Below are 22682 nucleotides of genomic sequence, written 5' to 3'. Positions count from 1 at the left end.
AATGGAACCGTCAACATCTATGGCAGAGTCTACATCGATTGAAGCGTCAACATCTATAGCACATTCAACAGCAATGGAAGCGTCAACATCTATGACTCAGACGTCATCAATGAAACCTTCAACATCAATGACAGAGGTTTCATCTATGACAGAGTCTACATCATTGGGAGAATCTACATCTATGGCAGAGTCTATATCGGTCGAATGGTCTACATCTATGGCACAGACTACATCAATGGAACCGTCAACATCTATGGCACAGACTACATCAATGGAACCGTCAACATCCATGGCAGAGTCAGCATCAATTGAAGCGTCAACATCCATGGCACAGACTACATCAATGGAACCGTCAACATCCATGGCACTAACTACATCTATGGAAGCGTCAACATCCATGGCACAGGCTACATCTATGGAAGAGTCTACATCAATGGAACCGTCAACATCAATTGCAGAGTCTACGTCGATGGAAGCGTCAACATCCATGGCAAAGTCTACATCTATGGACGCGTCAACATCTATGGCACAGACTACATCAATGGAACCGTCAACGTCTATGGCAGAGTCCACATCAATGGAAGCGTCAACACTAATAGCACATTCAACATCAATGGGAGCGTCATCATCTATGGCACATTCTACATCAATGGATCTGTCAACATCAATGACAGATGTTTCATCTATGAGAGAGTCCACATCAATGGGAGGATCTACATTAATGGCAGAGTTTACATCGGTCGAAGGGTCTACATCCATGGCAGAGACTACATCAACGGAACCGTCAACACCCATGGCACAGACTACATCAATGAAACCGTCAACATCCATGGCAGGGACTACATCTATCGAACCGTCAACATCTATGGCACTGACTACATCAACGGAACCGTCAACATCCATGGCAGAGACTACATCTATGGAACCGTCAACATCTATGGCACAGACTACATCAATGGAACCGTCAACATCTATGGCACTGACTACATCAATGGAAGCGTCAACATCCATGGCAGAGTCTACATCGATGGAACCCTCAACATCTTTGGCACAGTCTACATCGATGGAACCGTCAACATCTTTGGCACATTCTACATCGATGGACACGTCAACATCTATCGAAGCATCAACATCTATGGCACAGACTACATCAATGGAACCGTCAGCATCAATGGCAGAGGCTACATCTATGAAAGGGTCAACATCAATAGCACAGTCTACATCAATGGAGCCGTCAACATCTATGGTAGAGTCTACATCAATGGAAGCGTTAGTATCAATAGCATATTCAACATCAATGGAAGCGTCAACATCTATTGCACAAACGTCATCAATCGAACCGTCAAAATTTATGACAGAGGCTTCATCTGTGACAGAGTCTACATCAATGGGAGAGTCTACATCATTGGCAGAGTCTACATCGGTCGAAGGGTCTACATCCATGGCAGAGACTACATCAATGAAACCGTCAACATCGCTGGCACTGACTACATCTATGGAGGCGTCAACATCTATGGCACAGACTACATCAATGGAAGCGTCAACATCAATGGAACCATCAAAATCTTTGGCACAGTCTACATCGATGGACACGTCAACATCTTTGGGAGAGTCTACATCTATGGAACCGTCAACATACATGGCACAGTCTACTTCCATGGAACCGTCAACATCTTTGGAACAGTCTACATCGATGGACACGTCAACATCTATGGAAGCGTCAACATCAACAGCGCATTCAACATCTATGGAAGCGTCAACATCTATGGCACAGACGCCATCAATGGAACCGTCAATATCAATGACAGAGGTTTCATTTATGACAGAGTCTAGATCAATGGGAGAATCTACATTAATGGCAGAGTCCACATCGGTCGAAGGGTCTACATCCATGGCAGAGTCTACATCAATTGAAGCGTCAACATCCATGGCACAGACTACATCTATGGAAACGTCAACATCCTTGGCACTGACTACATCAATGGAAGTGTCAACATCCATGGTAGAGTCTACATCAATTGAAACGTCAACATCCATGGCACAGACTACATCAATGGAACGGTCAACATCAATGGCACAGACTACATCGATAGGAGAGTCTACCTTAATAGAGGCGTCAACGTCCATGGCACATTCTACATCAATGGAACCGTCAACATCAATGGAACCGTCAACATCAATAGCAGAGTCTACGTCGATGGAAGCGTCAACATCTATGGCACAGACTACATCAAGGGAACCGTCAACATCCATGGAAGAGTTTACCTCGATGGAACCGTCAACATCCACGGAAGAGTCTACGTCGATGGAACCGTCAACATCTTTGGTGGTACAGTCTACATCGATGGACACGTCAACATCTATGGAACAAACTACATCAGTGGAACTGTCAACATCCATGGCAGAGTCTACATCAATTGAAGCGTCAACATCCATGGCACAGGCTACATATATTGAACCGTCAACATCCTTGGCACAAACTACATCAATGGAACCGTCAACATATTTGGCACATTCTACATTGATGGACACGTCAACATCTATGGCAAAGGCTACATCATTTGAACCGTCTACATCCATGGCAGAGTCTACATCGATGGAAGCATCAACATCCATGGCAGAGTCTACATCAATTGAAGCGTCAACATCTATGGCACAGACCACATCGATGGAATCATCAACATTGATGGCAGAGTCTACATCAATTGAAGCGTCAACATCTATGGCACAGACCACATCAATGGAACCGTCAACATCTATGGTACAGACTACATCAATGGAACCGTCAACATACAAGGCACGGTCTACTTCCATGGAACCGTCAACATCTTTGGCACAGTCTACATCGATGGACATGTCAACATCAATGGCAGAGTCTACATCAATGGAAGCGTCAACATCAACAGCGCATTCAACATCAATAGAAGCGTCAACATCTATGGCACAGATGCCATCAATGGAACCGTCAATATCAATGACAGAGGTTTCATCTATGACAGAGTCTACACCAATGGGAGAATCCACATCGGTCGAAGGGTCTTCATCCATGGCAGACACTACATCAATGGAACCGTCAACATCCATGGCAGAGTCTTCATCAAATAAAGCGTCAACATCCATGCCACAGACTGCATCAATGGAACCGTCAACATTCATGGCACAGACTACATCAATGGAAGCGTCAACATCCATGGTAGAGTCTACATCAATTGAAACGTCAACATCCATGGCACAGACTACATCAATGGAACCGTCAACATCCATGGCAGAATCCACATCAATAGGAGAGTCTACCTCAATAGAGGCGTCAACGTCCATGGCACATTCTACATCAATGGAACCGTCAACATCAATGGAGTCGTCAACATCAATAGCAGAGTCTACGTCGATGAAAGCGTCAACATCCATGGCACAGTTTACATCAATGGAACCGTCAACATCCATGGAAGAGTTTACCTCGATGGAAGCGTCAACATCTTTGGCACAGTCTACATCGATGGACACGTCAACATCTATGGCACAGTCTACATCGATGGACACGTCAACATCTTTGGCAAAGGCTACATCAATTGAACCGTCTACATCCCTGGCGGTGTCTACATCGATGGAAGCGTCAACATCTATGGCACAGACTACATCGATGGAACCGTCAACGTCCATGGCAGAATCTACATCGATAGAACCGTCAACATCTTTGGCACAGTCTACATCGATGGACACGTCAACATCTATGGCACAGACTACATCAATGGAACTGTCAACATCCATGGCAGAGTCTACATCGATGGAACCGTCAAGAACTACGGCAACAACAGATCAGCCTACAACTGCGGCCACAACAGTTCAACCTACAACTACGACAACTACAGCTCAGTCAACAACTACGGTCACAACACTTGAACCTACAACTACGGCAACAACTGGTCAGCCTACAACTACGGCTACAACAGATCAAACTACAACTACAGTTACAACAGATCAGCCTACAACTACGGCAACAACAGATCAGCCTACAACTACGGTCACAACAGTCCTGCCTACAACTTCGGTCACAATAGATCAAACTACAACTACGACCACAACAGATCAGCCTACGACTTCGGTCACAACAGATCAGCCTGCAACTACGGTCACAATAGATCAGCCTACAACTACGGCCACAACAGATCAGCCTACAACTACGGCCACAACAGATCAGCCAACTTCTACGGCCACAACAGATCAAACTACAACTACAGCAACTACAGCTCAGCCTACAACTACGGTCACAACAGATAAGCCTACAACTCATCAGCCTACAACTGCGGTTACAACAGATCAGCCTACAACTACGGCAACTACAACTCAGCCTACAAGTACGGTCACAACAGATCAGCCTACAACTATGGCCACAACCGATCAGCAGCGTACAACCCCTGCTGGGACAACCAATGCCATTTCTCCTACAGGAGCAGCTATCCCAGAAGCCTCCACACTTACAACCGCTAAAACTGTCACAGAAGGTCAACGAGTTTTCGAAGCCACATTCAAAATCAGCCATGGTACGTATTCTTAATTGTAGTTGAAATAAAATAATATATGCATTGCACGTGCAATATCTTTGCATGATAAAATGTAGTTATGTGACGAACAAACTATATAGACATATCGCTTCCAATGGTAATTAGTGAGATATGTTATTGCTTTGAATTATTTAAGCATCCATTTTCAAAGATGACGACCATGCGTAAAGATGCATCTGTCCGTTTTGTTTTCAATTTCCTTCCAGGTGCCGACTTCAGCAGTGATCTGACAAACAAAAGCTCGCCCGTCTACAAAGAACTAGAAAGTAACATTCAAACAAAGGTACGTATTTATGACAAATCTGCATCAAGTTGGCACAGTGCATTTTTGTTTCCTTTCATATGAAACACAAGTCATAGATACTATTGATAAACCATGCTGTGTCCAAATGAAGACTAGTGTCTAAATCTGTCTAGGTCTGAACTAAACAATCTATATAAATCTGAGGCATGATTAAAGTATTACGAGCATTTACTAATATCTACTTTGTCAACCTACCTGAGTAGGATATTTAGAAAATCCATACATTCCTTTCTTTAACGATTAATAGAAAACAGTCATTGTTGCATATCATTAGTTTGTCCTGCATTCGTTTGCTGTTTAGTTCGTGTTTGATGAGAATAAATCATTTCTTCTTGACGCTTCCAATGTGTAGCTTGAGTCAGTTTTCCGAGAGGAGTACGGGGATCTATTACTGGAGGTTCGGATAGTTGGCTTCAGGTACGTTTCATTTACGTTTTAGCCTCTTCATCCACACCATGATGGTCATCATTGCATAGATCTCAACCAAATGAAAGTAAAGTAAAGCGTTATCTTTGTATATGCCGTACTAAGCTATAAAGGTATTTCCTAACATCTTCAGAAGCGGAAGTGTTGTTGTCGACTACGAGGTCATCCTTGCAGACGCAGCAACCGAAGTGACCCCAGAGGAGGTCCGAGAAACCTTCCTTGTGGCACTCAACGAGACGTCGAACGAATTCCTTCCCGGGATAGTGGTGGACAAGGAATCTGTGCAGGTTGCAGGTAAAGCTTCCAGTCTCTTGTCACTTTTTCATGTTAGTTTTATCAGTGTTGTTCATGCAGTCGTTTAGGCATGCTGCAGTTGTCAGTCTTTCTACATTTCCACTACGTCCTACACCTTGTGAGCTCCCTTAAATCTCCTTTTTTTTTGCTGGTGTCAGAAGACCTCCGTGCTTTGGCTTGTCTTCGGCGTTATTGGTAGGTCTGTGCAGTACCGTTCTCAAGTTGTGCAATCTTGTACTTGTTGTAGCATACGTGAGTTCGGTGCTGTATAGACAACTGGCAAATTCAATCCACTTTTTGTCTAAAATGTGATAAGTCACAGTACGGCATATTTCATCATTCATCCTTGGTGTTGTGTTTATGTAGAGCCTCAGACGGGTGCACCACAGGATAACACGTTTCCTGGGTGGGGGATCGCCCTCATCGTTGTCGGCGTTGTCTTCGTCATTGGTGCTGTGGGTGCTGTCGTTTTGGTAAGACAAAGTTGCATATACGTACACACGCGCGTACACGCACACGTGCACACACGTACATACATACACACACATACACACACATACATACACACACGCACACACGTACACACACACACGCGTACACGTACACGTGCACACACGTATACACACATACACACACACACATACACGCACACTCACACACACATGAACGCACACACAAGCACACATATGCACACACATATGTACACACACGTACACATACTCGCACACAGTCGCACACACAGACAAACACACACACACACACATGCACCCGGGGCACCCCCTTACACGACTTAAGTGTAGCTATTGTTTTCTAATACAAGGCTTTTCTTAATCAAAATCTCAGAGAAATCGTTGAAGTAAACCCCGAGTTAAACATAAATTTCTGCTCTTTTAACAAAAGATACGAAGGAGGCGTCATCGGGGCAAATTTGACATCAGCAAATATCGAGACACGAGTACCGTCACCAAATATCACATCCCGCGGGCCAGAGTCTTGAGCGTTACCGTCAACAACGATGGTGTCGTCGAGATGGAGATGACGAGGAATACACAATACGACACTTTCATCAGGAAAGAGATGCCCTCGTCGGTAAGTACTATATATAGTGTTGAACCTTGAACAGGGACATCTAGCGATGACAACAGTCAACATGGGGAAAAATGGATTCTTCTTCACCGCTCTGCCCTGTCCTCAGTCGGTGAAGTAGCCTGAGTGCCAGCCGTTTCAGCTTCCGTACGCTACCCAAGCTCTGCCGGCAGCGGAACTTGGGTAGCGCAGCGGAGCTAGGGTAGCGGACGGAAGCTAAAAAGGCTGGCACTCAGGCTTCCGGTGAAGTTCTGCCGTGGTGAAATGTTACTGAGCCCAGCATAGCTATATATATAGCTATTTGAAAATTTACTAATGGCTGCCATTATCTGAACCAATTTGTTATATCTGATACCATTGTTTTACTTGATTATGTGCCATTCGTCTTTTGTTTTTGTTGTTGTTTACAGGACGGCCACAACAATGGCGGAAGGCAAGTCGACGACCAGAGTGTCGAGGAGACCAAGATGCATATGAAGACGTTTGGGAAGACACATGACGAAATTATCGTCATGAAAGAGATGCCCTCGTCGGTAAGTGCCATTATCTTATACTATCTAAAAATGTTCCAATGGCTGACATTATCAGAAATGATTTGATATATCTTATACCTTTGTTTTTGGTTTTCGTTTTAATTTGTTTATTACATTTCACATTAACAACACATACCGTTGTTCTTTTCTTGACTATGTGCCATTAATATTTTGCTGTTGTTGTTGTTATTGTTTACAGGGCGGCCTCGGGGAAGGCGGAGGTCAAGTCGACGACCACTGTGTAGAGGAGACAAGGATCACTGTCGAACCGGAAAACAACGAGACAGGTCTCTGAGCAGGGCTGCTCAAGAGCAGTGCAATCTCTTAGGATACTTTTAAGACCGTGTTATTTGTAAGCCAAAAGGAGGGACTGACCATTGCGTACTAAATTCTCACTCTTTCTTTTTCTTTGCGGTAAAGACAACAGATCATATCTGTATTACGAGTTATAACAGTTTATGATTTTTTCTTTCAAAAGCACAAAGATGAAAAAAGACTCCCCTGCTCTCTCTTTTAGGTATCTCAAGAATGTTGAAAAAAAATAAAAGTCGGTATCACCATGTTTAAATACAAAGAATAGTAGATACAGTACACTACATTTTTGTACAGCATGCTATAGACTAAGTGAGCAATAGCCACTGAATGTTAGACATAGTCAATGACCATAGATAGTCTATAAAGCTCTGTATAGTACACCAAACCGCAGTTACCAAAACATAAAGTTCTTGGAACTATCTTGGAGAAATTAGCGATAGACATGTATCTTAAAGGACTTGAGGCCGCTGTCACTGATATCTTAAACCGGGAGAACGTTTCAGGTACAGATTGCTATGTCAATGAAGGTCCTGGTAGTTACGCTGAGTCTCTAGATCTCTTTGGCTCTTTTCGTCTCTGAGTAGTTTATTTACATATAGTCAAGCATTGTTTCAAAAAGAATAGTTCGCTTTAGCCGCATTTTTAGCAAAATTTTTATGATCTTGTTCTTTTTAATAAAATAGGGCGCGGTCACATAAGTCGTACGATCGTCGTACAATCGCAAACTGAGGGCATTCTTGATACAGTCGGGCATGTGTACTCTCCAAGCAGATGTTGGTGGGAAGATCGTGACCGTTTTATCATATGCCCCGTTTTTCGTCCGCTCTCCCAACCAACGGACGAAAAACGGGGCATATGATAAAACGGTCACGATTTTCCCCACCAACCTCAGCTTGGAGAGTAGGCATGTGTCCTCCTTAATCCAGCCGTCTTGTTATAAAAGGTCATAAAAGACCGGTATAGATTCTGTCACAGCCTGCTTGAAAATGCTGCAACATCAAAATCGTACGACGACCTACGACTAATGTGACAGTGCCGTAACGGTGCGTATGAAGCTATACTTAAACGTGGAACCGCTGTTTGTACATTTTGTTTGATTATCTATTTATTCATTTTCCGCATGAGCAAAACGGAATCCAAAAAATGATGGGGAAAATGATGGTTTTGAGTGTTATAGGTTATAATGATGACATAAATTCTAAGGCTTTGTTGGTTAAGTCAAAGTATTGCCTGTGTAGGACATATTATATCTGAGTGTACAAATAAAACCAAAGTTGGTATGATTTTGCATTTTGTTTCTCAAAACAACCTTGAAGCCAGGCTGTTAATAGAATCTAAACAGGCCAGCTCCTTGACCCCAGGGCTAACATGCGCCCAAAGAAATATGACCTTAGCCGACCATTAGCCTCTAGAGGGGGAAGGGGGAACATTAACGAACTTTCCCTCCGTAAAGTCGTGTAAACAGACGGCATGTGACAAGTGCGGCTGTCATTCCACGCACGCGCGGTATGTGCATGAGTGTTCCGGGACAACACTCCCGTTCGTGTGTCACAATTTCTATCTCGATCAAACCATTCATACGACAGGTAGACAATTAATAAAGAAAGCTTCAAGACTGAGCTAACGTTCTGTCTTAACCGTCTTTATTCAAGTAGTTAATTTGGAAAGATATTAACAAAACAGAGGTTGGCTGATTCAAAGTAACTGTCCGTCGTTTTTTCTTTAAGTTTTAAAGATATTAAACATGCCCTTGCTCGTTGAATGGACTCTCCTGTGACATCGACCAGATTTAAAGACGCCCAAACCAAACCTCCGATTTAGAAAGCTTTAAAGATAACGCATTTACGTACCCCTCGCTGCAGCCCTTTTAGTTTGTGTAGCCGTTTTGTTTGCAACAACAAGAAGAAAAGAAAGACAATGATCGACTTAAACGCCACTACAATCCTCGCGGTGCTCTTCATCGTTCTTGTGGACGCCTGGGCGGTGTGGTACTACTTTCGTCGGCGAGGCACGCCGCCCGGGCCCGTAGCGTTCCCGGTGATCGGTAGCCTGTTCTCCCTCGGCGACATGCCGCATGAGACGCTCTGTGCCATGGGGAGGAGGTACGGGAACGTCTGTAGTTTCTGGATCGGTACGCGGCTGGTGGTGGTGTTAAACGGGTACGAGACCATGAGAGAGGCGTTCTTAGACAAGTCCGCTTGCTTTTCACACAGACCGAGCTATTTTCTACCGAGGCTGGCTTCGGGAGGAATAAATGGAGGTACGTCTTTGTCATATTGCCGGTATTAGTACGTATAGCTGAAAGTTCAATGGTGCGGGAAGTGTACATATACAGATTTTTCCTATCGTGTAGTTATTCATTCACCAACTTTATGTTCCGAACTTGATAGTAGTATGACACCAAATGCCGTCGGACGCTATAAAAAATGTCACAAGTAAACATTTAGACGCACTGAAAATAGTAATGACTGTATACTGCGGAATAATCATTTATATCATGTATATATCAACTATGGTAGCTGTAGTTTATTCACGTGGATTGTTGTTTTGCCTTAACTTGTTTTGTCTACTTCACTGGGAAAATAATGCAAAAGTTTGTAAACAAATATTTCAAGCGGGTTTAAATATTTGTTTATAACTTCTGCAATCCATATCTATGACATAACTCATGGTCACCAATTTGGCACTGTCTGCTTCTGGCATAGCTTCCGTTACATGAAAACATAGTGTCTATTTCAATGGAGGACGAATATCGTGCTACATATTCTAGCTATGACCGTATTGTCCGATTTGGTCAGCGTACCCTGACAACACATCGACTTTTCACTATCTAAAGGCTCTTGCTTTCGACATATTTGGACATACGACTAGGCAACACCCCAAACTACTATTGAAACAGTTTCTTTACAAATATGTATGAACAGTATGTAGATTGGTAATGTACAAGTAAATATCAGTTCAGTCTATTGGTTTTTGTGAATTCAATATTTTTGGACTGGGTAAAATTGTGGTTGACAAAATCTCAAAGCTGATTCATTCTTATTGTTTTGCGCCTGTTATTACAATATTGGTACTCTATTCTAGTATTGCATTTTTCATGAACAACCCGATAAAAACGTCACTACAGAAAAGACTACCAATGTTGCAAAACAGCAATAGAATATTGAGAATGAGCCGGATCCTTACATCTGCTTGGAGATTAGTGATTAACTAACTGTACTGCTGTGTAAATATGTCTATGACCGATGAGAATTCTCTTTCAAAGTATTAGCATCTATATATTCTATAACCATTTTGGAATTGGAATCTATGACACGTTGATAGTACAATGTAAACTATTCTAATATATACATGCCATGTCAGGCTAGTGAATAGAATGTCTTTAATAGATAAACCAGTGATTGCGTTTCCCCCATACGGTAACCCGAGACACAGACTAGACATCTAACACTGAATCTGATACAATGACAACGTTGATATCGTCTCCTGACCCAAACCGACCCCGAGAAAAATACCTCCCCTTATTGGGATAGCAGGAAGCCCCGTCCTTCATTTCAAGATGGTACCATTTGTAAGGCAATGAAGGGACCAACCGAAAAATTCTCATTCTGTTTGTTGTATATTGCATTGGATGTATATATAGCAGTAAAGAAGGTCATATCTGTTTTATCTGCATTTAGTTTAAATAATCATAGTCCATGATTTTTTTAACGAGTAGAAAAAATAATCTTTCCCTGGCCCTCAATGTGGAACAATCCAATCTGTCCAATATGTCGTCTGTCAACAGTAATTAGAGATTTCCAGACCAAAACGAATCCGCTTAAGTTCCGGAATGAGATTTTATCCTCAAAATGGTCTATTTGGTTCCAATGATCCCTTGCAAATTGGGTTCATCAGTTTTCCCCCTTTTCCAGATCAGAAGATCATTTCTTTGCCTGGTCGGAACGTGCCCTTTATCTATTGTTTAGCTAACGTTACATTTCAATGATTTAGACATTAGAAGTAAGCTATGTTGTCGGGTCACAGTTGTCAAGCAAACAAAGTAAAAAAGACACGACATACATCATTTAAACGGGGCCTGAGAGAATAGAACGAGAAAATACAATCCTGCGATTTGGTCACGATCAACATTATTTTGGCCATCCTGAGATATTCTACCGAATCGTATTGCACTTATAGCAAGTAAATCTACTAAAGGTTTGCAAGATAATGAACTAAAATGTTGTCATTTGAAGACGTTGGGGTCTTGGTCGGTATTCCTGTGGAAGTTAGGGTCAGTAAAGATCGTTGGAGTCACGTACACGGTTGTACTTGATAGCCAGAGTTTCGACAGCTGATACCTAATATATCAATGACAACTGTTTATCTCACTGTGAATACCTTCTCTGCAAGAGAAATCCCAAGCCAAAACAGGGACCATTCATTCACACTTCACAGTCAATGGGTGAGTTTTTCGCAAGAAATAGTCCAAGCCAAAACAGGGATCATTTATTTCATTACAGTCATTCAGGAGTTTTCCGTGTTTTAATTACATTGCGGTGTTTGCGAGGGGTCTGTACATTTGTGCAGCGCATTTTCTTGTCTGATTTGTAAATATTGAAGCAGCTAACATCGTTCGGTGTGAGGCAAATTTATCTAAATCATCTTAGATTTCACTTTTAATCGACAATAAAGTGCTCTTGAGAACACTGTGTTTGAAAATATGAAAAGATGATATTTTCTTCGTAGCAATAATAGTAAAAAAAAGTATTATACAGTCTGAAAGGAAAATGTGCTAGTTATTGTAAGCCAAAGAACACCGACATGATTTTTGACAGTCTGTATCGAATATACATTTTCTACTTGGTGTTCAGAAGATCTCAGAACAGTTCTGCCAACTGGATTTTCATGATTTGAATTTCATTTCGTACATTTCAGATTCCACACCAAGGCCTTCCCATTGGAGAGCTCAACAGCGACTTAGTTCCTACATCGTTCGTAGCTTCACCCTCGGTCAGACCGTCAGCTTGGACAGAAAAATCACAGACGAGATACAAGGCCTGTTCGATCATGTAACCAGCATGCAAAGCGCGCCCTTTGACCCGGAAAGACTCCTCTTGAAGAGCGTCGCCAACACGATTTGTTCCGTCATCTTTGACGTCACATTTCCCTACGACCATCAGGAATTTTGTGGCTTCTTAGAACTCTTCAAGAGGAATACCGACGCAGCTTCTAAGATTCCTCTCGGGAATTATTTCCCCTTTCTAAGGCATCTTCCGGTTGGTGGACATAAGGAATGTTTTGAGAATAGCGAAGTTGTGCAGGTGTTTATGAAGAAGACGGTGACTGAGCACAGGGAAAAGTTCGACCCGGAGAAACTGAGGGATTTCACAGACGTGTATCTGTCAAAAGTTCGAGATGCAAATGATGGAATCAAGTTTACGGATGATTTACTCATGGAAGCAATTCGGTAAGTGGTATAAAAAAATGAATATCTAATGATTTCATTTAAATATACGGTTTCCTTTCCCTGATTTGCACTCAGTTTTGGGAAAGAGTTTGGGACTTTGACACACTACTACCAGTTAACTACCCCTTTGCTGTAATGCTAGGGCCAAGGGCTGTATATAGAAATTGAGAAGGGCTATACATCGCGTGGTGTGGATTGGTACAGTTGGATAGGACTTTAGTTTTAGCTACAAGATTTTTTTATCAGGATAACATGTCTCTTGGGTGCCTTTCAAAGCGGGAAGGCACTAGCATTTTTTTTTCTAAAATCATGTAATGGAATTTGTATTGGCGCGGTTTACCGCATTGACTGACACGTCATCCCTTTTTTCGCCAGGGACATATTCGTCGCAGGCACCAGTACAGCCGCCGCCGCTCTACAATGGGCTATCCTCTACATGACTGCGTACCCGGAAGTTCAGGATAAGGTGAACATACATAAATTACGTGATGCTGTTTCACGTCCGAAAGTCCAGAGGATTAACGTTACGTTTGTATACATTTTTGTACTACGTTTGCCAGCGGTCAGCTACCCACTAAACGTCACAGAAAACAGAATATTAAACAAAAAAGCGATTTTTTTTTAAATTTTGAACATGAAATTGGCACACATTCAATCTTTCGACCCAGCATGAAGAATCCCTCTTCTTTCCTCGTGTACCCATTGACCTCTGACTAGTGACCTTTGGAAGCGTCACGTGGGAGGAAGTCTGTATCACCCGCCGTCCCGGTTGGTAATGTCAAGCTAACGAACTGCCTGTATCCTTACCGGCCAGGATCTAGTATTTTCTGTTCTTTTTGTTGTCGCCAAGGCCATGAACTCATTAATTCATGCCGAAATATAGTAACCTGTGATGTTAACTCATCAAATCATACAGTATTTCGGTAGAATTCACCACCCTTTGTGTGTATTAAATGACTCACATACCGCTCGAAACAAACATAATGGCGTATGACATAACAAGATGGCGGCCATGGTATGGTAAAGTATTTTCTATTTTTTGAATAATTTTCGGTAGATTTCACCAATCTTCATGTGTATTTCCTGTATTTCGAAGGTGTATTTCATGCATTTCGGTAAATACATGTCCTCACCTACTCATGTAAAGTATATAGTGAAGATTTTATTTTTGAATTTTTTTATTTTCTTTTCGTCCCGCAGGTACAGGAGGAGATTGACCGTGTGGTCGGGAAGGACCGCCTGCCATCCTTGATTGACAGGTCGAACCTTCCTTATACGGAAGCCGCCATGATGGAGGTGAGCCGTCTGCGGCTGACGGGGCCCCTGTCTCTCACCCACGTCACCCAACAGGACACGGAGCTGGCTGGATACAACATTCCAAAGGTAAAGAAGAATATTGTGTAAGAAGAATCTTCTGTTAGGGAGCCTACGTAACCCCTGCTTCGTCTATTGCGTCAGTTTTATAATCCTTGCTCTTAGTGACTCGGGCTTTCTCGAGTATGATGGAATGAAAATTGTGTTCAATTCTTATTCATGAAGCTCTTGTTACGTAGTGGCAATTGAGTAAAAGAAAGTCAGTTCTGTCATTCAGAATTCAATGTGAATTTGCAATAAACTTATTATTATTGTCCATAACCCTCTAGATCTATTTTCAACGATAGCACTGAAAAGGTCTATATCTTGTTCTTGTGTTCGCGTTTTTGACATTGAAACCTTGCCTATCGGGACACATATGCAAACAAACAGCTTCCACTAGCTATAGCCTCCATTGCAGGCTCCCTCTGTTTTCTTTACCCTAGTAACTGTTTTCTTAGTACATTTTTTTCTTATTACGGGCCGTACTAAGAAAATGGTAGCTAAAGAAAACAAACGGAAGGAGCCTTCTCTGGAGGCTATGCTAGCCTCGCGTGCATCTTAAAACTACGCCCCTAAAAGATAAGACTGAGGTCTGTTCCCGTTTTCTCTCCAGGGAACAGTCATCATCCCCAACGTGTGCTCGGTCAGCATGAACCCCGAGGTGTGGAAGAACCCGCTGGAGTTCGACCCCGCGGGGTTCCTGGACAGTGACGGGCGACTGATGAAGGAGGGCGTCTTCCTGCCGTTTTCTTCTGGTACATAAATAGCAAAATCTTCTACCTTAGACGATGCATCTTATTAGTTCATACAGGTCATCATATGTACTTATGATTACCTCTTCACTTTTAATTCAACAAAAGCTCTGAAAAGTGGCAGGAAGTACAGTCAAGTCAGAGTTCATAAAATAATTTTGGCAAAATAAAAGTTGCCTTCATTAAGAAAGCTACGTGGTAAGGATTAAATACAAATGTAAAACGTAACACACAGAGTATGGTATACCGAAATACAGATTATTCAGATTTGTTCTTTCACGTCCTCTTCTTTGACTTGAGAATTGACTTCGGCATTCTACGACATTAGCATCAGTTTTGCAAAACATTTTTGTGCAATTTACATCATTGACTGTACTCCCTATTTTCTAATTTTGCAGCTGCTTTCTATGATATACAGTACCACCGAAAGCCTCTTTTTCTTTGGAAACTAGCGAAAATGATATGTCATCCATATAATCAAATCAGCATGGCCTTAACTTAAATCAAATAAGACATAAGAGAAACTCTAAATATTTCCCGGAGGCATGAGATCTTTGAAATCTTTTTATTTATGATTCTCGTTTTCATTTCAGGCTGGTGTGCATCCAACCCCGGCGAGCAGCTGGCGCGCATGCTCATGTTCCTGTACTTCTCCTGCCTCATGCAGCAGTTCCGCTTCCAGAAGCCAGAGGGCGCTCCGCCACCCAGTTTGAGACCCAACGCTGGCCTCAATCTCGTCCCGTACCCTTACGAAATCGTGGCGATCCCACGATCTTGATTTGGTTTTCTGGATTTGTTTGTAACAGTATGACCGCATCATTTTCGTTCTTTGAAGCAAGATGTAGCCTGGCATCCATCCTATTCTGGCCGCGGTTCCCTCCGTATTGTATCATGTGGGAAAGGGATCAGATTCATCAGAAGAACCTAGAATAGGATGACTTCTAGGATGAATTCCAGCCTAAAACAATACGTCCTAGTTGATTTCGTTATCCTAGTGATATTCTTGAGACTCATATTTGGATCGATCTGAAGACAAAACTGAATTTTCCTGTCTTTCTAGACAAACACCAGCTGACATACGTGAAACAATTTGTAAAAAAAGTACCAAGAATTCGGAATCCCTTTTATTACTCCACCTGACGTAATGGTGAAATCGACCAATCCAGTGTAGCAGATGAATTGTTTTCACTTCAAAGTTATAACGAGCATTCCTATTGGCTGTTCTTTCCGCCGTCCAATGCGCTTCGTCGTTTTATTAACCGTAAATCGTTATATTACTTTTTGTTTGGTTCCTTCGTAACTATTGCAATGTAATCGTCATGTACACTTCAGGTACAGGTATTCAGCTCTTATATGAACATGAACCAATGGAAAGTTGTAGGAACAATGTTTGAGTAGTGTACATTACGTTGTTTATTGTTTCTTATATGAACTCATGGTAAGAAAGTTTTGTTTGTAGATCAATTGTACCAATGAAAAACATGATTATGCCACCGATGTATTAAGGGAATTGTAATAAGTAAATTACAAGCTATCAATAACTGTTTAAAACGAATTTGTACTCCTTGCGTCACATATACACATGCAACGTTACGTGTTGATTCTACATGTGCTTAATTGGCCAAAATAAGCGAGTCAAAGAGAAGCCGCATTGCACCAGTAGCTAACGAAAAGCGCCAGGCTTCATCCTCAATCTGAGGTTCGACCGCCTTACTCTTTACCTGTTAAATAGGGAAAAGCTCTGTGGTTAAGACAGCCATTGGTTTATCTGTACTCTGATCTAGGAGGTGGTCCCAACAACGCTTGACGCTAGATTCAGTAGGACCACCTATGCATAACGCTAAATTCAAGAAGTCAATTATGCAAAATGTAGCCATTTCGCTAAGAATAATGGGGAGAAAGAAAATTTTCTCTGCAGACACCGGTAAGTAAAATAGCTTCCTACATTTTATTGAAAATGGTATACAGCCCCCCCCCCCCCCCCCCCATCTACATTCTGAAAGGCCCCCAAGCGGCACTCCCTCTGGTCGGTTCGCTAACAACCCCCAGCGGGCCCACCCTCGCAACAGCCGGTCGACGTCCTTCAATCGGCTCCATATGACGACTGGATTCCTGTCATTCATATACAGCTGCAGTGCTCCCTTCATCATCATTTACCTCTCATCCCAGTAGTACTATTTCACCACGTTTTCAAATGGAACGTGGAAACTGTGTAATTTGACAGGGCGCTGAGAGCTGCTCCCTCCCTCAGCTCCACCCTCAGGATCACCTTCCGATAAGGCCACACAGCACAGACATTCTGACATCCCTGACGTCGACGCGCTCATTCAGTCATTGCCCGGTTTTGAAGGTCAAGCAATAATTTCCCCCCTCTGACATTAGTGTAGAAGCGACACTAGGTAGTGAGATAACGGCTGTTAGTGTAGTTGTAGAAGTCAGAGACTTCTTCGGTAGTGAAAAGTTAACCCTCTACTCTACTCTAGTGACTCGGCGGAGCTCGAGATAGCTTTCAGTGTAGCGCCGGCAAAAAAAAAGCATTGCCAGGATCCCCCGGCCCCGTACAGTCTCAGATGCCAAGTGAAAAGAGGAATTTTAAAGTTTCTTACCCGTTCAAGGATTCTACTCTACTCTAAAATGCTCTGAAATGCCTTTCAATATACATCCAAAGTGTCAGAGGTGACGTATACTTTTTTTTAGAAATGGACTTTGTGAGCATTAGGACTGGTACTGAGTTTTATTCTTGTGTACTATGTAAAATGTATTGTATCTGTGCATTGCATTTTGTATCCAGGGAACCCGAAAACAGTGTATCTATTGAGTGCATTTTAATATTGGTCCGGAGGTACGGTAGAGAAAACTAGGCCAACAGCAATACGAATCTGCGCTTCGCGAACACGTCGCTAGTTTCTAGCTTAGTGACTTTCACAAGTTTTTTCCAGCCGTCACTGATGACAGCTGTTTATGTTTATGTGTTTACGCTCCGTTGCATATTTTCCTTCGGTCAGAATTTCATGCCGTGATTCTGCTGCCTAACGCTTCATTTGTGAGATTCGAGAAATCGCTGTTGTTGTGAGGTGAGAAAAATAACGGTTTATTCTTGTGTGGAGAAGCAAGGGGGAGGGGGGCGTTTGTGATCGTAAGTTCCAGGAAGGCGGGAAAGTTGTTTGTTTACAGGAGTCATATAGAGGAGGCGATTGACACGGTTCTAACGCTATAGCTTGCACCTAAGTCAACCGTTATATATTAGTTCTTGTTGGTAGCCCGTTTAGATCAGGGTTACGATTGGAGGGATACGTAACTTGTCAGTTTAGATGGCGGGACGATACAGTTCGACCAGGGTGTGACATGACCTCTGTGTGTACAGGCATACTGCGGATTGATCATCGAGGGCAAGATTTGTCATGTTGGGATTTTCTGTGTACGTGTCTGAATTTCTGAACTTCCGATGGACTTTGCTGTTTGACACTGTGGAAGCCAAGTGTATGCCAATTACTAATTAGCACTTAATCAAACATTAGCATACGACCACGGGACAGGGGTGATAAAATTGTAAAGCGAGTATTATAATTTTAAGTCTAGGAAACAAATCGGAGTACTGAGGGCAAATCTTTAAGCAGATATTAGGAGAGGAAATCGTCACAGTCAGTTTTCGCAATGTTTGCCTTGATAAAGTCATAATTTCCCCTATCTCCTTTACCTTTAGTCAAAGAAGAAGATGTGAAAGAACAAAAATGAAGAATCTATTGTTCAGCACACCATACTGACCATACTATGTGTAAAGTTATTCGTTCGACCTTCCTGACCACTCAAATTTCATATTATTGTATTTTCCCATGCTCGCATCAGTTCTAGCCGCATAGGGATCTCAGAGGATGTCATCCGTATGCCCACTAAGCAACATGCCCTTAGTTAGCTTAGTATGCTGGAAAGATGCCACCTCACCTCACTTCACCTATCCCTTCATATCTGGACCATCTGCCCTTCTATTATTACAAAGATGTGGACAGAGTCTGGGATGTGGAGTTAGAAATACTGTAAATGCAAAAATGCGGTGGTGTCATGTTCGCGGTTTTCGCGGTGAACCACCACGAAAAGCCGTTGCATTGTGTGACTAGCGCTACTATTGTTTCAAATGTGAACTCAAAACCACCGCGAACACTCCATTTTCTCCCTACCGCGAAATTAAATCCCCGCAAACATTTCTGCATTTACAGTAATTACCATCTGTAGATTGACACCGTTTCTCTACACGACTGTCTGCGGTAATTATAAAGTCTCGCCGCTTTCGCGGTATCTTAGCAACTATGGACAGGTGTAGATCTTGGATGATTCTATTCTCTACACCCCAAGCAGAGGTTAGGAGGGGGAGATCATAATTAATACATGTAGTAGCTTCTTGTGTATACGCGTTCTTCTAGCCTGGAAACCATTCTGTACAGACTGGCTTGGGGGTGCTCACCGGTTCTAGTCCTACTAAAAATGGGCCTTTTTCTGACAGCACATCCTTCCAGTCGGCCTTTCTATCAAAGTAAAAATTTCCCTGGCGTGCGCTATAATGGGTCTGGGCGTGCAGAGAACACTCCTAGCACCGTAGAGCTAGCCTTAGTGTCATCCTGTTTAGTTCCAAGCTCTACCTTCACAGAACATGTGTCATCCTGGTAGTTTCAGGCTCTACCTTCAGAGCCTGAAACTAAAAGGACCCTAAAGCAGGATGGCACTCAGGCTACCGTCAGAGCTACCAGAGAGCCCCCGATGGCATAAGGCTATCATTCTCTACTCATTGAGAACGCGTTAATATGTAGCATGGACTGTGATTTATCATAGTCCGGCAGTGGCGCCATGCCTTTGGTACATCTGGGTCATGTTGTAGTGGATTGACAGGGCGAGTCTACTAGCGCAGTCAGTTCTCTTTCCAAACCAGGCCATGCTCCAAGCAGATGTTGAAGGGAGAGACCGTTACGTTATTCTGATTGGTACCAGTTTTCTGACAGTAGATCCTTTACTTGATGGTAACCAAATTCCAAGGAACACGGCCACATTGAGGAGAGACTCAACCACTGATGGAGAGTATGTCAAGAAGGCGCAGTAGGTCAACCAAACAATTCATATCGTGTGTATGTGTGTACTGTGTGGTAGAACGGTATCAATTTTGCTGGAATGTCGCATCACATTCCTTCGCGCCTAGGGCACCCATTGGCCAAGGTCCGTTGAAAACTCAGGAGTTTGTGTAATCGGCCCACGGTAGAGGGGTGTATTTGTATATATGTAGGTCGTCTCTATTGTAAAACAAAAGGTTATTTGGGAGGGCCCGCATGGGTGGGGATAAATGGCAGAGGGGCGCTTACAGATAAGAAGACTGGTTTCATCCATATACAAATCTTTATTGACACAACTAAAGTACAGTGACTTTCGTAACAGTAAAACGTCTATACATAAAAAGAAACAAGTGAATACATTTGAAATTACCTGCGTAGTACAATTGTATGAATAAATGAACATGTTGAGTTTAACTGCGGTGTGGCTTTCTCTGGGCACTGACGATGTATTGAATAAGACCAGTTTAACCATTATTCTGTATCACTATCTTTTACGAAAACTGTACATTTTGTGAATGTCTATTTTCTTATGTTTTTGAACACAGATAAAGGAGGCAATGGTGAAGACGAGGCAGGGGATGGAAACACGCAGAAAAAGAAAAATAGAGATGAGGAAGGCGAAGGAGACGCACAGAGAGGGAACGCTGAAGATGAGAAAGAGGAAAGAGACGTTCAAGAAGGGATGGGTGAAGACCAAAAAAACATACATACAGGGGAGGAGGAAGACAAGGAAGGGGAAAAAGACATACAGAGAGGAGGAAGATGGTAACACGAAGGAGGTGGTGGGAGGAGAGAAAAATGTGGAACAAGAAGAGGAGGTAGGAGAGAAAGAGGAGGAGGAGAAGGAGGAGGGAGAGAGTCCTGATGAGAACCAAGAGGAAGAGAAGGAGCAGCAGCAGGAGGAACAAACGGGGGAGGAGCAAGAGGAGGAGGAGGAAGAGGAGCAAGAGGAGAAGGAGGAGCAAGAGGAGGAAGAAAAAGAGATCTCGGAGGAAGCAAAAACGGCTGATGAGGATGAGGAGACGGAGGAGGAATCGGATGAGCAGTCGAAGGAAGAGGAATGGAAGGAGGAATTGGAGGAGGAATCGGAGGAAGAGAGGGACTTAAAATGTAAAAAATGTGGAAAGGTCTTCAACCGTATGGAACATCTCCAGCTGCACATGCGCACCCACACGGGCGAACAGCCCTACCTGTGCGGCGAGTGTTTCCGGCGGTTCCGACACAAGGGCAGCCTTGTCAGACACATGTTCCTTCACTCGGGACAGGACAAATACGTCTGCGACAAATGCGGTCAACGCTTCAGCCGTGGAGACAAGTACAGAGAACACCTCAAGAAACATTTTACCAAATCTGCGAGCATCGACGACGACGATCCTTACAATTTTAACGAGAGTGACAGCGAAACTGAGAAAATGAAAAAAAGAAAGAAGAAATCGTTTGCGTGTAAAGAATGTAACAAAACGTTTTCTCGGGCGTACCGTTTGAAACTACATAGCAGGGTACATTCTGGTGACACGCCATTCAAGTGTGACGTGTGTGAGAAGGAATTTGATCACTTGGAGCGGTTGAAGGCCCACATTGGCACACACAGTAGAGAGAAACGGCTCGAATGTGAAAAATGTGGCAAGACGTTTCCACGACTCCAACAATTGAAGAATCACGAACTGACCCACACCGGTGAAAAGCCACACCGCTGCAACAGGTGCAAGAAACGATTCACAAGGATCGAACACCTGCGGGCTCACGAGAAAACACACACCGGTGAGAGACCCTACAAGTGTGGCGAGTGCGACAAAGAATTCAGCCAGGCGAGTGCTTTTCATCGGCACAAGAAGACTCATTCAGGAGAGAAGCCATTCAAATGTGAACAATGTCAGCAGGGATTCAGCCGCTTTGAGCACTTGCAGAAACACATGTGGATTCATTACGAGCCAAATAAATCAGGTTTGAGGAAACCGCTTTTTAAAAAATAATATTGGCCATACTTTCACAATTCACAATTGCCGTAGGCAGTCGGTCGGTTTTGATCTTGTAGAACAAACCAACCACCGACAGCATTCCGTACCAAGATAGCCGAAATGTGTACAACTTATGCACGACTATCAAAACTGATTCAAAAGAATCCCCAGTTTGCGACCGTACAATGAACGTGCCCTTGCCTACATGTATATATTCTCCAAGCAGAGGTTTCGATCGGGGGGGGGGGTGTAAGAGATTTTCAACGCTGCTTGGAGAATAGACCTGGCCCCTAATGTTTGTTTCCGGTTTCCGTCCTCCAGTCGAACCGTCAGGGTTGACCAAAATCTCCCGTCAGACATTGATGTCCCCAAGCGGTAGATGTTTATTCCGGTGTCTCTTTTTGATACTCTGAATTCCATGTAGCTGAGAGGTGGGTTTCCATCCTTCCCTATTGTCTGCCTGGTGACCACAAAAATGCCAAAATGTTGCGTGGCGATACGCTCTTTCACTGTGAGTGTGATAAACATCATGAAATTCCAGGGTCTTCAAA

General features: G+C 43.0%; 5 protein-coding genes across 5 annotated transcripts; 4 read left to right on the top strand and 1 right to left on the bottom strand.

Annotated features, from left to right (window-relative positions):
- Positions 1-204: 204 nt before the first annotated feature.
- LOC136425986 (autotransporter CRAC-like) lies at positions 205-1833 on the top strand. The gene is made up of 2 exons (XM_066414901.1): positions 205-292; positions 335-1833. The coding sequence occupies exons 1-2, from the start codon at positions 205-207 to the stop codon at positions 1831-1833; spliced, it is 1587 nt and encodes a 528-aa protein (XP_066270998.1).
- Positions 1834-1937: 104 nt separating this feature from the next.
- Positions 1938-3768, bottom strand: LOC136425985 (clumping factor A-like). Its single transcript, XM_066414900.1, has 2 exons — positions 2104-3768; positions 1938-1943 (listed from the first exon to the last, which is right to left on the bottom strand). Exons 1-2 carry the CDS (start codon positions 3766-3768, stop codon positions 1938-1940), a joined length of 1671 nt encoding a protein of 556 aa, XP_066270997.1.
- On the top strand, positions 3767-7648 carry LOC136425984 (mucin-13-like). Its single transcript, XM_066414899.1, has 8 exons — positions 3767-4541; positions 4769-4845; positions 5219-5283; positions 5426-5586; positions 5953-6059; positions 6487-6675; positions 7083-7205; positions 7405-7648. The coding sequence occupies exons 1-8, from the start codon at positions 3767-3769 to the stop codon at positions 7498-7500; spliced, it is 1593 nt and encodes a 530-aa protein (XP_066270996.1). The 3' UTR covers positions 7501-7648.
- A 1673-nt stretch (positions 7649-9321) lies between these two features.
- On the top strand, positions 9322-16628 carry LOC136426020 (cytochrome P450 2U1-like). Its single transcript, XM_066414952.1, has 6 exons — positions 9322-9780; positions 12438-12969; positions 13345-13435; positions 14170-14352; positions 14939-15080; positions 15671-16628. The coding sequence occupies exons 1-6, from the start codon at positions 9438-9440 to the stop codon at positions 15853-15855; spliced, it is 1476 nt and encodes a 491-aa protein (XP_066271049.1). The 5' UTR covers positions 9322-9437; the 3' UTR covers positions 15856-16628.
- Positions 16629-17949: 1321 nt separating this feature from the next.
- LOC136426021 (zinc finger protein 436-like) lies at positions 17950-22164 on the top strand. Its single transcript, XM_066414953.1, has 2 exons — positions 17950-18151; positions 20719-22164. The coding sequence occupies exon 2, from the start codon at positions 20731-20733 to the stop codon at positions 22144-22146; it is 1416 nt and encodes a 471-aa protein (XP_066271050.1). The 5' UTR covers positions 17950-18151; positions 20719-20730; the 3' UTR covers positions 22147-22164.
- Positions 22165-22682: the final 518 nt, after the last annotated feature.

The sequence above is a fragment of the Branchiostoma lanceolatum genome, chromosome 19 (assembly GCF_035083965.1).
Source record: "Branchiostoma lanceolatum isolate klBraLanc5 chromosome 19, klBraLanc5.hap2, whole genome shotgun sequence".
Classification (NCBI taxonomy): domain Eukaryota; kingdom Metazoa; phylum Chordata; class Leptocardii; order Amphioxiformes; family Branchiostomatidae; genus Branchiostoma; species Branchiostoma lanceolatum.
This window is presented reverse-complemented; position numbering and strand designations above follow the sequence as displayed.